The 19,519-nt window shown below is 38.9% G+C and overlaps 1 protein-coding gene across 1 annotated transcript in view; it reads left to right on the forward strand.

The window, feature by feature from the left end:
* The window catches only part of LOC128644541 (WD repeat-containing protein on Y chromosome-like), a 385,306-nt gene that overhangs the window by 87,447 nt on the left and 278,340 nt on the right, over positions 1-19,519 (forward strand). The window contains exon 9 of the mRNA XM_053697119.1: positions 18,349-18,394. Coding sequence (XP_053553094.1) covers positions 18,349-18,394 — 46 coding nt within the window. The remainder of the gene's footprint in view (positions 1-18,348; positions 18,395-19,519) is intronic.

Genomic DNA, 19,519 nt, shown 5'->3' on the forward strand with positions numbered 1-19,519 from the left:
ATATATAATGTCATTCAGCAATACCCTGACAGCATCTACCCGATTTCTTTGATACAGATTGTCTACATTGATTTCTGCTTTTTTAATAAATGTATCATATGTAATTACTGATTTAATGTATATACCTTAGTCTCTGTAGCACTACTATACCCTTTATTGCTCATATGTATATATTGTACCAAAATACCATCAGATATGTGAAGACCATTGGAATGTGAAATATAAATATTTTCATGTTGGGTAAAAAGAATATGCGCTTGGGTTTGTTTGAGAGTGGGGTGTTAGTTTTTGTCCACTTTTTTTTTTCTCCGTTGACTTCTATGGGGGAATATGTGAACAAGCACGCAATATTCTAACTTCGGCTTTTTGCGCTTGCCAGGTTAGCGCAAGAGCAAAAACTATATTTTCAACTCGTAATATGAACCCAACAAGCTCAAAAAGCTTACTTCTAGCACAATTAACGCTCAAGCAGAAGGGTTAATTTGCGCTTCACTCGTAATCTGGCTTTAAATGGATTGATTATTTCACATGTGATGTCAATGATGATTTTTATGCAATGTGACATGTAATGTTAAAACTAGTTACCTGTAGAATATATTGTAACTATTCCAGGGATGAGGGGTTAAGTTCAAAATTTCCTGGCTTTTGAAAGTTTGAATTGGAACTTATTTGATCTATTATTGTTTTTTCCTTTTTTTTTTTAACTTTATTTTCTCATGTTATTCTTACAAGATTTCTACAGTGGTTTTTTTTTTAAAGGGATATAAAATCCCAAATTTTTCTTTCATGATTTGGAAAAAGCGTGGGCTTTTAAACAACTTTCTAATTTACTTCAAATTTCTCTTGATATCTTTTGTTGAACAGCAGGGACATATGCTTAAGAACATATATGGCAGCAGTTTTGCAAAAATGTTATCCAACAGCACTATTTCCTGCCATGTGGTGTTTCAGATGCATACCTAGGTATCTCTTCAACTCAGAATATCATGGGAACTAAGCAAACTTGATAATATAAGTAAATTGGAAACTTTTTTTAAATTGTATGCTCTGTCTTAATCACAAAAGAAAACGTTTGGGTTTCATATTCCTTTAATAACGTTATCTCTTGGGAACCTAATATTGGACACTTTTGACATTTAGAAAACATAATATAGACATTGCTAATGCTATTAGATTAAATTACATTTTAAAAGAGCACATGCAAACAACCTACATCTATATCCATAATACATTTCAGGCAAAACTATTTTAGGTGATTTTCCTGTAGACATACATTTTAGAACTGAGACAAAGATGTGAATTACTTAGATCAAGAAAAAGTGAAAAGCTAATAATACAAACAAAACTACTGTATAGAAATAGCATATATTTAGCATGTGATGAGAAATTCTGAAGATCTGAAATGTTAAGAGCTCACCATTAGAAATCTAGGGATTAAGAGAGATTAAAAATAGTAAATGTGGTTGAGTAGTTCAATCAGTTGTACAGAATTTTAGGTAAATATCATCAGAGTATTACAGTCAATTAAAATTGATTCCAATAATGGATATTTCGTTCATCAGCACGTACAAAAGTATTGATTTTGGAATATAATATTTGTAAACACTATGGGCTCCATGTACTAAGAGGCGGGCGGACAGCTTCTTAACTCGCAAAGCTGTCCGCCCGCCTCCGCTACACACGGGCAGCGGATCTATTGATCCGCTTGCCCGTATGTATCATTACACACTCAGCGGAGTGTGTAATGCCCGCCCCTTCAGTCGCGCGACCAATCACGCGACTGAAGGGGCTGTCAATCACCGAGAGCGAGCAAGCTCTCGGTGATTCTGCTTCGCCACCTAAGAGGTGGCGTAGGGTGTAGGAAGCAGCGGTCTAATGACCGCTGCTTCTTACATTGCGGGAAGCAGGCTCGCATATGCGAACCTGCCCCGCAAAGGCTCCGGAGCAGCTTTCGCTGCTTCGTACATGGAGCCCAATAGTGTGTTTTTATTTTAATGTGCATTCAGAGATGCTGAAATATTTATATAGACATGGAAGACGTTTTAAAGCATCAGATGTTCAAAGTGCTGATTCCAGCACAGTACATAAAAATATATTTTTACATATACCTGGGCTTTGTATTCAGTTACAGTTTATTGATTAGGGAAATAATTCACATCCACACAAGAAATGTATCATCAAGTGTGTTCAAGAATGTCATACAAGATGTGTGGTGTATCCTATTTCCGGTGGTTGTTACTACATAGGAACCAGAAATATCTTCAACAAACAAATATCACCAATTCACAGTATTATATAAAATAGGTCCTCTGATCATCTTACATAGACATTTTATGAAGAAGCATGATGTCACACTCTTGGGGTTATCACAATTATTTCCTACAGAGGTTTAAATTTTATCAAGACTACTACAAAAGGATGGTTTTGTATTTATGTTTTTGAATATATGTTTTGGTTTCCTTTGTTTTTTCTTTGCAGTTGTTAAAATATAGTATGTAGTGAGTCTGTAGACCAGCAGATGGCGATCTAACATGGGTAACATTTAGATAACCCTGTTTTGATTCTGTTGCATGGTAGCAGATAATCAGATATATTTTTGAAGTGTAAAAACATACAGAATTAATAATTGTGTGAAGTACATTCTCATGTCAGGTTAGAAAATGTGTTTATTAGAAATCCTCAGCATTTATTTTATCTCCTACTGATAGTGATTCTGGTTAAAGACATGCAGATGAAATGCCTATCTTTTATTGCCTTTTTATCTATCTATCATATATCTATGTATCATCTATCTATCTATTTATCTATCTATCTATTATCTATCTATTTATCTATCTATGTATGTATTATCTATCTATCATCTATCTATCTATGTATTCATCTATCTATCTATCTATCTATCTATCTATCTATCTATCTATCTATGTATTACATATCTATCTATTAGCTATCTATTTATCTATCTATCTATCTATCTATCTATCTATCTATCTATCTATCTATCTGTGTATCATCTATCTGTCATCTGTCTGTCTATCTATCTATGTATCTATCTGTGTATCATCTATCTAGATATCATCTATCTATCTATAAATATATATATCATGCTTGTACACGCTTTCTTTATATATTACAGATTTGCTCAGAAATAATTCAGCTACTGCTTCAATTGCAGTTGCATCTTATTTATTTCTGTTTAGTACTTTTTGTGATTTGTTAATTATAGTAATTTCCTTAACAAGCAGTGCCTTATTTGATCATGCTGCTAAGAGAATACTACAATTATACTGAAGAAAAGATACAACAAGATAACAGTCAGTAGATCATGTATGTTGGCTGGTTAAAACAATCGGCTTCAGAGACTTTGAATTCACATCCAATGATCCATAATAATGTTGCTATATTTATTGAACATTATTTCCAGATGAGCTGAAAATGTATTTAATTTGCAGAGAGAGGGTAGCACTAAAAATATAATAAAAAGGACGACTTCAGTACAGGGCATAAGGCACTCAGACACAATTTCACCATCACGTCCAGCTTGTTTAAAATGATGGCCTATGGCTCTGATATAATAAAGAGGTCATATATGCTGTGTTCTCATTAAGTTATTATTTTCACATTGTCCATCTGCAGAGATATTTTCTCCTTTCCTGCTTTAACACACAGTTTTATTTTAAAATTATTATTTTTTAGTTATTTTATGGAAAAAAATGTAGATCTTCATCATTGTACAATCTGAACTATTTTGGTTAAAGATAATAAAAATTAGGGCCTATGCAGATTATATACGCAAAAAAATCAGTCTATCTATCAACCATGTCTCTACATACATTTTGTATGCCTAGTATTTCTGCAGTGTATGAGAGAAAACTGTGATTTTGTATTGATTGTAGTTTCCAGGTGATATCACTTAATAGCTACAGAATAAAATATACTAATAATCATGGAAGTTACTTTTCCAATGTTGAGCTATCTGTGTAAAATTAATCTAAATTGTGGTAACAAATACAGAGTCAAATAGTTGAAGGGACATGAAAATGCTGTAATGTGTTAGAACTAGGGCTGGACGATATGGGGGAAAAAAAAAATCACAATTTAATCACGATTTTCACGTCAGCACCCCCTGTAACCCCCATAAGCCCCCCTCTGTAACCTACATAAGCCCCATCAGATCCCAATGTAACCCTGCACAACCTGTAACCCCCATAAGCCCCCCTCTGTAACCTACATAAGTCCCATCAGCTCCCACTGTAACCCCCCAATAAGCACCCCCTTTAACATCATAAGCACCACCTGTAACCACCATCAGCCCCCAACCCACATAAGTCCCAGCGCACCCCCTCCCTGTAGCCCACATCAGCCACAGCGCTCCTCAGTAAGTCGGCCCCCCTCCCTGTAACCGGCATCAGCCACAGTGCACCCCGGTAATTTGGCCCCCCTCCCTGTAACCCGCATCAGCCACAGTGCACCCCCTCCCTGTAACCCGCATTAGCCACAGCGCTCCCCGTTAAGTCGGCCCCCCTTCTGTAACCCACATCAGCCACAGCGCTTCCCGGTAAGTCGGCCCCCCTCCCTGTAACCCGCATGAGCCACAGCCCATACCGGTAAGTCGGCCCCCCTCCCTGTAACCCGCATCAGCTACAGCGCACCCCCCTCCCTGTAACCCGCATCAGCCACAGAGCTCCCCGGTAAGTCGGCTCAATGTCGCAAGGCGGGCACAGCAAGTCGGCGGCCCTCTGTGATTAATCGTGCAGCCCTAGTTAGAACATTATATTAATGAACTATTGCTTGCACATAACTGTGTTTAACAGCTGCAAAGGTAAAGTCAACTCTAGAGCACGGAAGAAACACAAGTCAGAAGTTTATGGTGGTGGCAGTTTCTACCCACGCCCCTAAATGAAGTATTTTTTCTCTTGGCGATGTAGTTCTGCTAGTTTGGTGGCAAGTAGTTGAGCACCTCCATGTTATATGATGATAGGATTACATTGATTGAATTGACATAATGCGTTTCAGGATCACCTAAAATGTGTCAAAGTGAAAGTTTCCCAATCTGATCAGGATGATTGACAGCCCCTGCTCACGGCCGATAACCTGCCAGCTAGCATGTATAGAAATGAATTACATAACAAATATACCAAAATAATATGAATTAAAAATATGTAATAAAAACATAAAAGGCAGGTAAAAAAGAGAGAGAGAGAGAAACAGCAACTTAGAAGTGCATGGAATTTGAGCTTGTCAGCAAAGAAGCGTGTGATGCACATTTGTGGTTAATGCATTGGGACTGTGTGAAATGGAAAAGTGTGTTAAAGTGTGGTCCTGTGACCATTCTGCTGCCAGTTGATTATCGTAACTTTGACAAATTCCTCAAAGCCTTAGTTGTATTTTAGGATTCAGGAGATATTTTAGGGGCCTTTATTACTTCTTCACATAACAAAATACCAAGACCCTATATTTTAAAGGGTGACTTTCCACCATTCCAAAAAGGGATTTCATGTCCTTATAGCTATGACGTGATCAGCATAGCAATACTGATCATCTGGCAGCAAACACTTTTTTATGGTGTTGATGTTTGGGGTCATCATAGATTCATGTTTTTTACTGAACTAATAAAAAGTAGAGGAATCTGAATTAAAGGGACACTGAACCCAAAAATTTTCTTTCGTAATCAGATAGAGCATGCAATTTTAAGCAACTTTCGAATTTACTCCTATTATCAATTTTTCTTTGTTCTCTTGCTATCTTTAAGTGAAAAAGAAGGCATCTAAGCTAAGGAGCCAGCAAATTTTGGGTTCAAAACACTGGGCAGCACTTGTTCATTGATGGGTGAAATAATCCACCAATCAGCAAGAACAACCCAGGTTGTTTACCAAAAATGGGCCAGCATCTAAACTTGCATTCTTGCTTTCAAATAAAGATACCAAGAGAATGAAGAAAATTTGATAATAGGAATAAATTAGAAAGTTGCTTAGAACTGCATGCTGTATCTAAATCACGAAAGAAAAAAATTTGGGTTCAGTGTCCCTTTAATGGCAGCCTGTGTAAGTGTAAAAAAACTTAAATTATGCTTACCTGATCATTTTCTTTTCTTCAGATGGAAAGAGTTCACAGCTGCATTCATTACTTTTGGGAAATTAGTACCTGGCCACCAGGAGGAGGCAAAGGTACCCCAGCCAAAGGCTTAACTACTCCTCCCACTTCCCTCATCCCCCAGTCATTTTGCCAAGGAACAATGAACAGTAGAAGAAACATCAGGGTGAAAAGGTGCCAGAAGAACAAAAATAACAGACGCCCCACAGAAAAAATATGGGCGGGAAGCTGTGGACTCTTTCCATCTGAAGAAAAGAAAATTATCAGGTAAGCATAATTTAAGTTTTTCTTCATAAATGGAAAGAGTCCACAGCTGCATTCATTACTTTTGGGAAAACAATACCCAAGCTATAGAGGACACTGAATGCAAAAAAGGGAGGGTACAAGAGGCGGCCCAATCTGAGGGCACCAGGCTTGAAAACACCCCTACCCATCAAAATCCTGCTTCGTCCAAAGCCGAGAACAACCTTGAAAAAAGGAAAAGGCCCAAGGACACTGACCCACAGATAGTCCACAGCCTTGCTAGAGACCGCAGGAACTAGACTTGACTAAGTCAACAGCCTCCAAAAGACACCGTCCCCAGCAGTCGGTCTCCAAACAACACACCCCTTACTAAAGAAAGGGAACAAACTACCATATTCTTCCACAAAGAAGAAAAGGCACGGAGAAAACATGATTGTACTTGTAAAATGCAGCTAATCCCCCTTAAGAGACTCAAGGTGCTGCTTATTTTATATTTTAGCAATCACGAAAGGAGGAAAGGCTGAGTAGACCTTGCCAGGGATCGAACTTGCAACCCTCGGTTTGCTACAGTGCAGAGTAGCCACAGTGAATTAGTATGCTGAGCTAGCTTCCAGCTAGCGTAAGGGACTCCAGAATAAAACCCCTAAAAAGGACACAACGAGTCCTAAATAAAAACACAGAGCTAAAACCAGAGAAACTGGGTCAGGCTAACAGAGACCCAACCAGTCTCATAGAAACAAGGAGAAGCAATGCCCAGACCCCAGAAATACAGAAACTACGGGATAAGGCCGGGAGTCTGAAACAGAGACAGGATCTTCCCCTAACACAGTGCAACTGCACTTTAGAAAGCAACTGAAGAAGAAGGTCCCCAAGTCGCAAAAAGGTATTTCAGAATACCGAAATATTCCGAACGAAACCTTGTGCAGCAAGCTCAGATAGGTTTGACGAACAACACCTGAAGCAAAAACACTGCACGCTGCAGTCATCTAAAAAGGACTCTGAAACTTAAAGGGACACTGAAAGTGTACGGACAAGGCCGCTGCAGATCGTGACATAATGAGGAGAGCCGTGAACAGCCCAGCTGTAAGGGAGGTTCCAAACACAGCCCCGTGAGGTGCTAGTCAGGCGCGGGTGAGCGAAAGCCGCAAAATAGTAGAGAGTCAGAAGTCACAGCACTCGTGAGGGTGCCTCACGAGTGCTGTGACTTCTGACTCTCTAAAGGGACACTGAACCCACATTTTTCTTTTGTGATTCAGATAGAGCATGCAATTTTAAACAACTTTCTAATTTACTCCTATTATCAGTTTTTCTTTGTTCTCTTGCTTTCTTTATTTGAAAAAGAAGGCATCTAAGCTTTTTTTTTGGTTCAGTACCATGGAAAGCACTTGTTTATTGTTAGGTGAATTTACCCACCAATCAGCAAGAACAACACAGTGTGTTCACCAAAAATGGGCCGGCATCTAAACTTACATTCTTGCATTTCAAATAAAGATACCAAGTGAATGAAAAGAATTTGATAATAGGAGTAAATTAGAAAGTTGCTTAAAATTGCATGCTCTATCTGAATCACGATAGAAAAAAAAAAAATTGGGTTCAGTGTCCCTTTAAATACTTTCAGGGCAAGTAGAAAGCAGTTGAAGATAGGATCCTTCAGATTGCTAAGTATAAACTAACCAGCGGATATCGTCGCAGGTTATCTAAGAGCCGCCAGTTCTTCCCACAAATTTTGAATGTGGAGAAAGGAGAAACCTCAAAAAGGCTTACTGTACCTCGAATGATCTCAGATCCTGCTCCAACACCAGACCAGCCCAAGCGACAGACATGTCTGATAGACAGGGGGACAGAAAGACCCCAACCACAAGCCGCCAGGGAATGGAAGAAAAAAAGGGGGGACACCCACCCCAACAGAGCTTGGATGCCAACCCAATCTGCTCCTGCAAAATAAGGCACTCCCAAGGAGAACCCCCTAGGACCTGGAACAGAGAAAAGTGCAATAGATCCATAGGAAGACCTGTCACAACTCTCTTAGACAGTCTCTACGTAGAGAGATCAATTTCCAACAGGTGGAACCCCAACTCATAAGGAAGATAAACTATTCCCTCCAAAGGGAAGGGCACAGATAAGAACAGCGTACATGTCCACAAGACATGAAGCCATAGTATGATCAAAACACAGACCAAATGAAAAATCATCCAGACACCACTGTTGACCCAACAGAGAAAAAAACTCCCCATAGAGGAGCACACTCCGTCCAAAGGAGAAGTCAGGCCTTAAAGTTTATAACCAGTACCTGAAGGTGGATGAGAACTCTGGCCTACCTGCTTGCAAGCCCAATGAGCTAGACCCTATGTCGCAACATAGGGTCCCTGAAAAAAACTGGGTCATCCCGAACCAGTCCACTGGATCATAAGTCTCCAGACATCCAAGAAGGATCCAAGACAAGAACTCCGGACCCGGGACCCAGAATCATCCTAGAACGAACGACACCCTTCGGGAACACAAGATATCCCGTCTGAAGCAATTAGACCTCACAGGGGATGAGAACCGGGAAACCCGGAGAACGGGTACAGGACTCAGCACCCCCCAGCAAGGTACTAGGCCACGACAAAGTCACATAATTTCTCTAGAGCCCAAAGGCCCCAAGGGCAGCACTAAGGTAAAAAAAACGAGACCCGAAAGAGAGTAGAAAGAAAGGCTAGTCTCAATAATCCTTTCAGATTAACGTTCCAGAGGACCACACCCAAGGGAGAAGAATGCAAAGCATCCTGAACCCAGGCAGAAAAACATCCCCTAAACAAAAAGCTTGGAAAAAGAGACAACACCTCCTATCACCCTTGATATGGAGACAACTAACTCCCGAAGGAAGACAGAGCTTCACGGCCTTCACTTTCTATTTAAGGGGCCAAAGCCGCCAGAAAAACCAGACAAAGTCCAGAAAGTCTTGACCCAAAGGAAGAGAACCTCTAAAAGGAACTAGTCCTAAAAGGACACTTCCAAAGAGACCATGAAAGTCAAAACTGTAAGAACGGCGGTATGAAGGACCTAAATCCTCCAAGCCTCCAACACACAACGGGAAGAAACATTCTAATTCCCGAAAAATTTGGAAACAACTGAGCATGTCACCGCAGATCTCAACGGAGTCCCGGCCCATTAGATTGAAAGGCAAATGAGGACTGAACCAATCCCCTATGCCCCTGAGCAGGATGCTAGTTGAAGCTTGTAAAACAAGACAATCACACAAATCATATTGTGATCACTAGGCGCCCTCACCAGACCAACCGGACATAAAAAGGTGCCACGTGTCTGATCTCGGCCTCAAAGACAGAAGCATTTGTAAACCAGTCAGGACCAGCCTGAATCCATGGGCCCCAGCACTATCAAGGCCACATAGTCTCCCCCAATGATGGAGAGATAAAGAACAGCCAGACAGACTTTTGTAAACAGAGCAACCACAAAATCGCAAGTATCAATTGCAGAGAGTAAAGTTCCTGAAGGAAACATCACACCACAACATGAGCTTTAAACCAAATAAAAATCATCCTCACCAGATGAAAATAAAAGATAAGGCAACCCGTAGGTTATCACCCAGGAAGAACGGACAGACCCGCAGGACCAGCCCAACAGGGGTCCGAGACTTCCAAGCTCAGAACTGGAAAAGGATACACAAATAACAAAGACTATAAGAAGATTACTTCATCCCCTTATGTCTATGTATGCAAGCCAGTCAAAAGTAAGACTAATATTCCACAGACCTATTAAGAGTGGGATCCTCCAACAATGCCAAAGATGTACCTTAGTAGGACACAAAGGCGTGCCAGTCTATAACGAATGGGGCAACATACCTCCACCGGCCCCGAAGGTTGAACCCCTGAGGCCTCAGGGGCAGTCACTCCCCCAGAAGGCTGAACTGGACCAGGTAATCCCACGCCTGACGAGCCCCGGTTAACGAAACGGACAATATCGTAAGCACACTCCCGGGAGGTGCAGATGCGCCAGCGCCAATGATATGGCCATATGGAACCGTGTTGTAACCTCCATTGGGAACAGGCCACACTCCCTATAAAGGATAAGTAGCGCTTGGGTTACCTGCATGCGTAGTAAGAGTTGATGATAGGGAACTCGTCTCGTGAGAAATAGAATCCCCAGAGACGGATGGCTCAGCAGGCACCCGATTCCCTGATCCAGAGGAACAGAGCACTCTAAAACGGCATTCGGAACATAACTGATGGTCATGTATCACCCGGGCCAATTCATATTCTTTGCAAGAAGTAGAGTCTGAATCAGAGACATCCGTCTCCAAGAATCCTCCATAACTGGGACACTGCCACCTCCAGATAAAGAGACACCAGCGGACCAGGATTTCTCCATCGCCACGCGGTCAGGAAAACGGAAATGGGGTCACAAGGTAAACCGTGCAGTCCATGCAAAAGCGTGCCCGACCGAAAAGGCTGCGTCAATAAACCTAGGCCGTTATGTTCCAAAATAACCATGAGCCGAAGCAACACTACACAATAACAGACAGAATTCCATAACAAACATGATTATAAACCCCCCTGTTCAATAATCCCCCTCAGGAGATATTAACCCTTGATTCCTAGATACAAAAAGGAGCCTCACTAAGACCATATGTTAAAGTTATCCCCAAAAGGTTGTAGCCCCTCTCACATCCATGATCAAAGTAAAATGAAACAATCTTACTGGAATCTACGCCGTGGAACAGAAACATAGCCCTTCAAGTGTGACAGATAGTAGCATCGCCTCTGCCATGGACTTGATAGAAAAAAGCAGACAGCAAAACTCATCAACGCTGATTGCTTGTGGAGCTGTTAATGAGTCGGGGTGGTTTCGCAGGAAAGACTCTCCCTGCATCTCCGGACTCTAACTTTCACCCATGCTCTCACTGAGAGGCTGACATGACTACTTAAAACTCCAGTCCCATGCTGAAGAGTACTACCCTCCATAAGAGACTATCGGAAACTTCTGACACTTCTCTGCCAATCTCCTGGGACGAAAGGCAAAGATTGACTGGGGGATGAGGGAAGTGGGAGGAGTATTTAAGCCTTTGGCTGGGTTGTCTTTGCCTCCTCCTGGTGGCCAGGTTCTAATTTCCCAAAAGTAATGAATGCAGCTGTGGACTCTTTCCATTTATGAATAAAATAGATGATATTTTGTTAAATTCTATATAGACTGGTTTTTGGTGTTAAAACTTTTGCTACGAAATGCGTGCATGTATAAACTCGCCCCCCTAAAACAAATCAGAATTTTGTGTATTTTTTAATTATTAACTTTTATTGAATAATATAGGTTTGAGAAAGTGAACTGATGCTAATTATTATACAAAAAAAAATATGAAATATTTAAGAAATAATCGGCTAGATTACGAGTTGTGCGTTAGGGTTAAAAAGCAGCGTTGAGAGGTCCCAACACTGATTTTTAACACCCGCTGGTATTACGAGTCTTGAAATGACAGGCTCACCGCTCACTTTTTTGGCCAGACTCGGAAATACCGCAAATCCACTTACGTCAATTGCATATCCTATATTTTCAATGGGACTTGCATAGCGCCGGTATTATGAGTCTTCCAAAAAGTGAGCGGTAGACCCTTTCCTGTCAAGACTGGTACCGCGTTTAAAAGTCAGTAGTTAAGAGTTTTATGGGCTAACGCCGTAGCATAAAACTCTGAACTAAAAGGCTAAAAAGTACACTAACACCCATAAACTACCTATTAACCCCTAAACCGAGGACCTCCCACATCGCAAACACTAAAATAAAATGTTTAACCCCTAATCTGCCGAGCCGGACATCGCCGCTACTATAAAAAATATATTAACCCCTAAACCGCCGCACTCCCGCATCGCAAACACTAGTTAAATTGTATTAACCCCTAATCTGCCGTCCCTAACATTAGGGGTTAATACATATAATGTAGGCGGCGGCGATGTCCGGAACGGAAGATTAGGGGTTAATAAACAAATGCAGGTGTCGGCGATGTCATGGGCGGCAGATTAGGGGTTAATAAGTGTAAGATTAGGGGTGTTTAGACTTGGGGTTCATGTTAGGGTGTGAGGTGTAGACATAAAAAGTATTTCCCCATAGGAATCAATGGGGCTGCGTTATGAGCTTTACGCTGCTTTTTGCAGGTGTTAGGTTTTTTTTTCAGCCGCTCTCCCCCATTGTTTCCTATGGGGAAATCGAGCACAAGCACGTTTTGCCAGCTCACCGCTACCGTAAGCAGCGCTGGTATTGAGGTGAGATGTGGAGCTAAATTTTGCTCTCCGCTCACTTTTCTGCGGCTAACGCCGGGTTTGTAAAAACCCGTAATACCAGCGTTGTCTGTAGGTGAGCGGTGAGGGAAAACTGCTCGTTAGCACCGCACACCATTACCGACAAAACTCGTAATCTAGGCGAATGACTCTTATTCTGCTATTTACCATATACACCATAGAAATTTACAAAACTATCTTTTTTTCCTAATTTCAAATGTTGGTGTTCATCATATTATGGTATTTCTGCAAACTAAATTATTTTCTAAAAATGATTTGTCTGCTGAAAAAAGAAAGTATGATTTGGTAACAACTCCAGCACAGGGTGTAAAATGCATCAGCAGCAAATGGGTTAAAGGGACATAAAAGTTTCATAATATCCTAGGGGCCAGGGCTTGTGTAGCATCTGCATCACGCGGAATGCTTGTGCAATGATAAATGCCGGCATTTATCGATGTCGGGCGGACATGATTCGCTACAGCAGATCATGTCTGCCCAAACATGATAAATCGGCCACATAGGGTGTCGATCTCAGGGTTCACCCAGTCACTGATTGGTAGGTACATTCCATGCTCTGTGTATGGAGTATAAGAAACAGGGCACCTGTAAACTGGTACATTGAGCCTGCATGTTGCGTCTATCTTGGTGGTGAATAAAGGCTTAAGGAGAATTTTTTGCATTTCAAAGTGTATTCAAAATTAAATAAAAACGTTCCTATAGTCTCACTTTATGCCAGATACAATTATTTTCTAATGCTTGTAACCAAGATGGACCACAGAGATCTACTTAATGTGTATTGTAAATGTTGATGTTTTTTCTAGGAACTTAATTACATTTGTTTAATGAATAATTTATAAAGATAAATCCAAAACTTTTTTTCTTTTGAACACAGTATTTTATTATTACTGGCTTTGTGCAACTTTTTCATAATTGTCAATAAAGTTTGGATTAAAAAAAAAAAATTCCTATAATCTCTGATAAAAACTTATATTATATATATATATATATATATTATATATATATAAAATATTTTGCTTGTTGCCCCATATGTTGTTATTCTTTCTAATTTAGATTTATTTATTTTTTGTTGCACAATAAAAGCTTTTAATTTGTTTACCTTACATTTTTCTTTCTGTAATAACTATACAAAATATTATATTCCATGTTATTTATTATGCCATTATTTTTGACTTGCACAGCTTATCGGCTAGATTACGAGTCTTGCGTTAGCCTTAAAAAGCAGCGTTGAGGGGTCCCAACGCTGCTTTTTAACGCCTGCTGGTATTACGAGTCAGACAGGAAAGGGTCTACCGCTCACTTTTTTTTCCGCGATTTTAGCATACCGCAAATCCCCTTACGTCAATTGCGTATCCTATCTTTTTAATGGGATTTGCCTAACACCGGTATTACGATCGCCTGAAAAAGTGAGCGGTAGACCCTCTCCTGTCAAGACTCCTACCGCATTTAAAAGTCAGGCTAACGCCAGAACATAAAACTCTTAACTAAAGTGCTAAAAGTACACTAACACCCATAAACTAGCTATTAACCCCTAAACCGAGCCCCCCCCCCCACATCGGAAACACTTAACTAAAATGTTTAACCACTAATCTGCCGACCGGACATTGCTGCCACTTTAATAAATGTATTAACCCCTAAACTGCCGCACTCCCGCCTTGCAAACACTAGTTAAATTTTATTAACCCCTAATCTACCATCCCTAACATCGCCGACACCTACCTACATTTATTAACCCCTGATCTGCCGCTCACAACGTCGCCGCTACTATATTAAATTTATTAACCCCTAAACCTAAGTCTAACCCTAAGTCTAACTCCCCTAACTTAAATATAATTTAAATACATCTAAATAAATTGACTGCAATTAGATAAATTAATCCTATTTAAAACTAAATACTTTCCGATAAAATAAACCCTAAGATAGCTACAATATAACTAATAGTTACATTGTAGCTAGTTAAGGATTTTTTTTAATTTTACAGCTATGTTTGTATTTATTTTAACTAGGTAGAATAGTTACTAAATAGTTATTAACTATTTAATAACTTCCTAGTTAAAATAAATACAAATTGACCTGTAAAATAAATCCTAAGCTAAATTACAATTACACCTAACACTACACTATCATTAAATTAATTAAATAAATTACCTACAATTACCTACAATTAACTACAATTAAATTAAATAAACTAAAGTACAAAAAAAACAAAACACTAGATTACAGAAAATAAAAAAAGAATTACAATTTTTTTAAACTAATTACACCTAATCTAATCCCCCTAATAAAATAAAAAAGCCCCCCAAAATAATACAATTCCCTACCCTATACTAAATTACAAATAGCCCTTAAAAGGGCCTTTTGCGGGGTATTGCCCCAAAGTAATCAGCTCTTTTACCTGTAAAAAAAATACAATAGCCCCCAACATTAAAACCCACCACCCACACACCCAACCCTACTCTAAAACCCACCCAATCCCCCCTTAAAAAAACCTAACACTACCCCCTTAAAGATCTCCCTACCTTGAGCCGTCTTCACCCAGCCGGGCACAAGTGGACCTCCAGAGGGGCAGAAGTCTTCATCTGATCCGGCCAGAAAAGGACCTCCAGACCGGCAGAAGTCTTCATCCAGGCGGCATCTTCTATCTTCTTCCATCCGGAGCGGGTCCATCTTGAAGACATCCGACGCGGAGCATCCTCTTCCATCCGACGGCGACTGAAGAATGAAGGTTCCTTTAAGTGACGTCATCCAAGATGGCGTCCCTTCAATTCCGATTGGCTGATAGAATCCTATCAGCCAATCGGAATTAAGGTAGGAAAAATCCTATTGGCTGAAGCAATCAGCCAATAGGATTGAAGATCAATCCTATTGGCTGATTGCATCAGCCAATAGGATTTTTCCTACCTTAATTCCGATTGGCTGATAGAATCCTATCACCAATCGGAATTCAAGGGACGCCATCTTGGATGACGTCACTTAAAGAAACCTTCATTCTTCAGTCGCCGTTGGATGGAAGAGGATGCTGCGCGTCGGATGTCTTCAAGATGGACCCGCTCCGCTCCGGATGGAAGAAGATAGAAGATGCCGTCTGGATGAAGACTTCTGCCGATCTGGAGGTCCTCTTCTGGCCGGATCGGATAAAGACTTCTGCCCCTCTGGAGGTCCACTTGTGCCCGGCTGGGTGAAGACGGCTCAAGGTAGGGAGATCTTTAAGGGGGTAGTGTTAGGTTTTTTTTAAAGGGGGGATTGGGTGGGTTTTAGAGTAGGGTTGGTTGTGTGGGTGGTGGGTTTTAATGTTGGTGGTATTGTAATTTTTTTTACAGGTAAAAGAGCTGATTACTTTGGGCCAATGCCCCGCAAAAGGCCCTTTTAAGGGCTATTTGTAATTTAGTATAGGGTAGGGCTTTTTCTTATTTTGGGGGGCTTTTTATTTTATTAGGGGGATTAGATTAGGTGTAAGTAGTTTAAAAAAATTGTAATTCTTTTTTTATTTTCTGTAATTTAGTGGGGGGGTTTTTTTGTACTTTAGTTTATTTAATTTAATTGTAGTTAATTGTAGTTAATTGTAGGTTTTAGTAAATTAATTTAATGATAGTGTAGTGTGTGTAATTGTAACTTAGGTTAGGATTTATTTTACAGGTATATTTGTATTTATTTTAACTAGGAAGTTATTAAATAGTTAATAACTATTTAATAACTATTGTAGCTAGTTAAAATAAATACAAACTTAGCTGTAAAATAAAAAATAAACCCTAAGCTAGATACAATGTAACTATTAGTTATATTGTAGCTATCTTAGGGTTTATTTTATAGGTAAGTATTTCGTTTTAAATAGGAATAATTTATTTAATTGTAGCAATTTTATTATGAATATTTAAAATTATATTTAAATGGGGGGGGTGTTAGGGTTAGGGTTAGACTTAGGTTTAGGGGTTAATAACTTTATTATAGTGGCGGCGACTTTGGCGGTGGCAGATTAGGGGTTAATACATTTAATATAGTTGCGGCAACGTTGGGGGGTTAGATTAGGGGTTAATATATAAAATGTAGGGTTCGACGATGTTGGGGGCAGTAGATTAGGGGTTTATAAGTATAATGTAGGTGGCGGCGGTGTCCGGAGCGGCAGATTAGGGGTTAATAATATAATGTAGGTGTCGGCGATGTCGGGGACGGCAGATTAGGGGTTAATAAGTGTAAGATTAGGGGTATTTAGACTCGGGGTTCATGTTAGGGTGTTAGGTGCAGACATAAAATGTATTTCCCCATAGGAATCAATGGGGCTGCGTTAGGAGCTGAACGCTGTTTTTTTGCAGGTGTTAGACTTTTTTTCAGCCGGCTCTCCCCATTGTTTTCTATGGGGAAATCGTGCACAAGCACGTTTTTCCAGTTTACCGCTACCATAAGCAGCGCTGGTATTGAGGTGAGATGTGGAGCTAAATTTTGCTCTACGCTCACCTTTTTGCAGCTAACGCCAGGTTTAAAAAAACCTGTAATACCAGTGTTGTCTTAAGGGAGCGGTGAAAAAAAAGGCTCGTTAGCAACGCACCCCTGTTACCGCAAAACTCTTAATCTCGCCGTTTCTTTGTAGAATATATAGTGACATTTATAGACCCACATATTAAATATATATATTTTTTTTAATGGAACATGTACAATATATACTTAGAAACCAACTTCTGTAAATATCAGACATCACTTGCAAACAAATGTATAGCTTTATCAAATTGTAACTCTCCTTTTTATCCCTTAAAGGGACAGTATACATCTTGACATTATAAGACATTTCTGTTGTGCTGCTTTAAAATAACAACATATAAGCCAAGTGCAAACATTTTTAAAATAAATTAACATCATTTTTACTGAAATAATTTATCAAAAGCCAAACTCCACCTACAATTTGTCTTATTTGGAGGAGCCAATCTGGTTTTTAATCCACAGACAACAAAACTATTCATAGTCACAAAGTTATTATAAAGTGAATTGTTTTGCAGTTGTTATTAGATAAAGTCAATTAAGGACAGATATATAGCGGAGTATAGCAGATGCATTGCAAATTACATGAAAAGGGAGCACAATAAATAATTAAAATATATTGCAAGGTTGTTTCATTACACATAACTAAACACATAACTTAACATGTTAACTCTGAAGCTTAATCAAAATTGTAGAAACCATTAGCTTGTGAAAGGAACTGATATTTAATTATGAGACAATTCTGTTGCCTTGCAATATATTAACATATTATCCACATCTAAACATTTGAAACCACACAAACGTCTTTCCTGACATCTTTTTTCCAATAGCCAATCTACACCCACCCCTATTTGAAGGAGCCAATCCATGCTTGCTTCTGGAGTAGACTATAGAAGCCATTTAGGGAGAGATATCTGCCATTTGCATTTTTAGTTATGAGAATTAGAAAATCCATAATTTGCATAGTTAAATTACAAGAAAAGGGGGCAAAGTAAATAATGAAAGTATATTGCAGTTATTTTACTATACATAACAAAACATGTTATATTACTGTGATTAACATCCCTTTAAATAAGGTTTTCATTCCTCTATAAAAAAAAATATTTTAAAAAGTTATTGTGCATAAAGTCAACCAGTCAAGCAGCTTTTTATATTTTTTAAAACATATTATTTTCTATAACATGAACCAGCTTTTTTCTCTCTGTCAACTTGTGTTTTTTTGCTACAAATAAATGTATTGTTTTTTTTGTGTGTGTTTTAGTGACATGAAACCAGACGAGTGTATGATCTTCTATGGAGATGACAAGGTACAATAATACAAAATTCTGTAAGCAATTTACTAAAATTAGAGCTACTTCCATTAAAAGAAACCAATTCATATGGTATTTTATAAAGTCTAGCCATTTAATTGTAGAGCATTTTCTCTTACTAGGATAACTAAAATAGTTTTATCATGTTTTCATCTACTTAATGGCTAAGGGCTCTAATACACTATATATATATATATATATATATATATATATATATATATATATATATATATATATATATATATATATATATATATATATATATATATATATATATATATATATATATATATATATATATATATATAACAAATACAGCAATCAGTCCAGCACTTTTTTAGGTAACCCTTCAATGGGTATAGCATTTTACAGGTTTACCTTTGCAGTGCACGTTTGCCTGGGAGGCCTGCCATACTCCAATATATAATTCCAAAAGTAGACAATGGCAACAGCACTTTTCTTTAAAATACTTCTTCTTTATTTAGGCAACATTAGGATAAAAACATAGCGAAGTTTCGAGCCTCTTGGACCCTTACTCATGCTAATGATAGCATGAGTAAGGGTCCAAGAGGCTCGGAACGTCGATATGTTTTTTTTTTTTGTGCGAAACCATTTGCGCCTCACATGTAATCTAGTCCACTGTGTGTAGATAAAACAAATGGGGCTAGTGGAGTGCAAAAATATTAGCACTATTGTGCACTTATATCACTCAAGTTAAATTAAAGGGACACTCAAGTTTTATAAAATTTTCATCATTTAGATACAGCATGTAATTTTAAACAACTTTCCAATTTACTTCCATTACAAAAAATGTATACAGTCTTTTATATTTACACTTTTTTGAGTCACCAGCTCCTACTGAGCATGTGCAAGAACTCAGCCTATACGTATATGCATTTGTGATTGGCTGATTGCTATCACATGGTACAGAGGGAGTGGAAATATACATAACTTTGAAATGTATTAGAAAAGAATCTACTACTCAGAGGAAATGCTATTGTATTGTCTTGTTATCATGCATTTGTTGATTATGCAAATCTACTGTGTTTACTGGTCCTTTAATAGAGCTTTTATGTTTGCACTCATTTTACTAGTTAAAAATATTTTTTATTGGTTGAGCAA

Source organism: Bombina bombina, unplaced genomic scaffold (genome assembly GCF_027579735.1).
Source record: "Bombina bombina isolate aBomBom1 unplaced genomic scaffold, aBomBom1.pri scaffold_398, whole genome shotgun sequence".
NCBI classification, from domain to species: domain Eukaryota; kingdom Metazoa; phylum Chordata; class Amphibia; order Anura; family Bombinatoridae; genus Bombina; species Bombina bombina.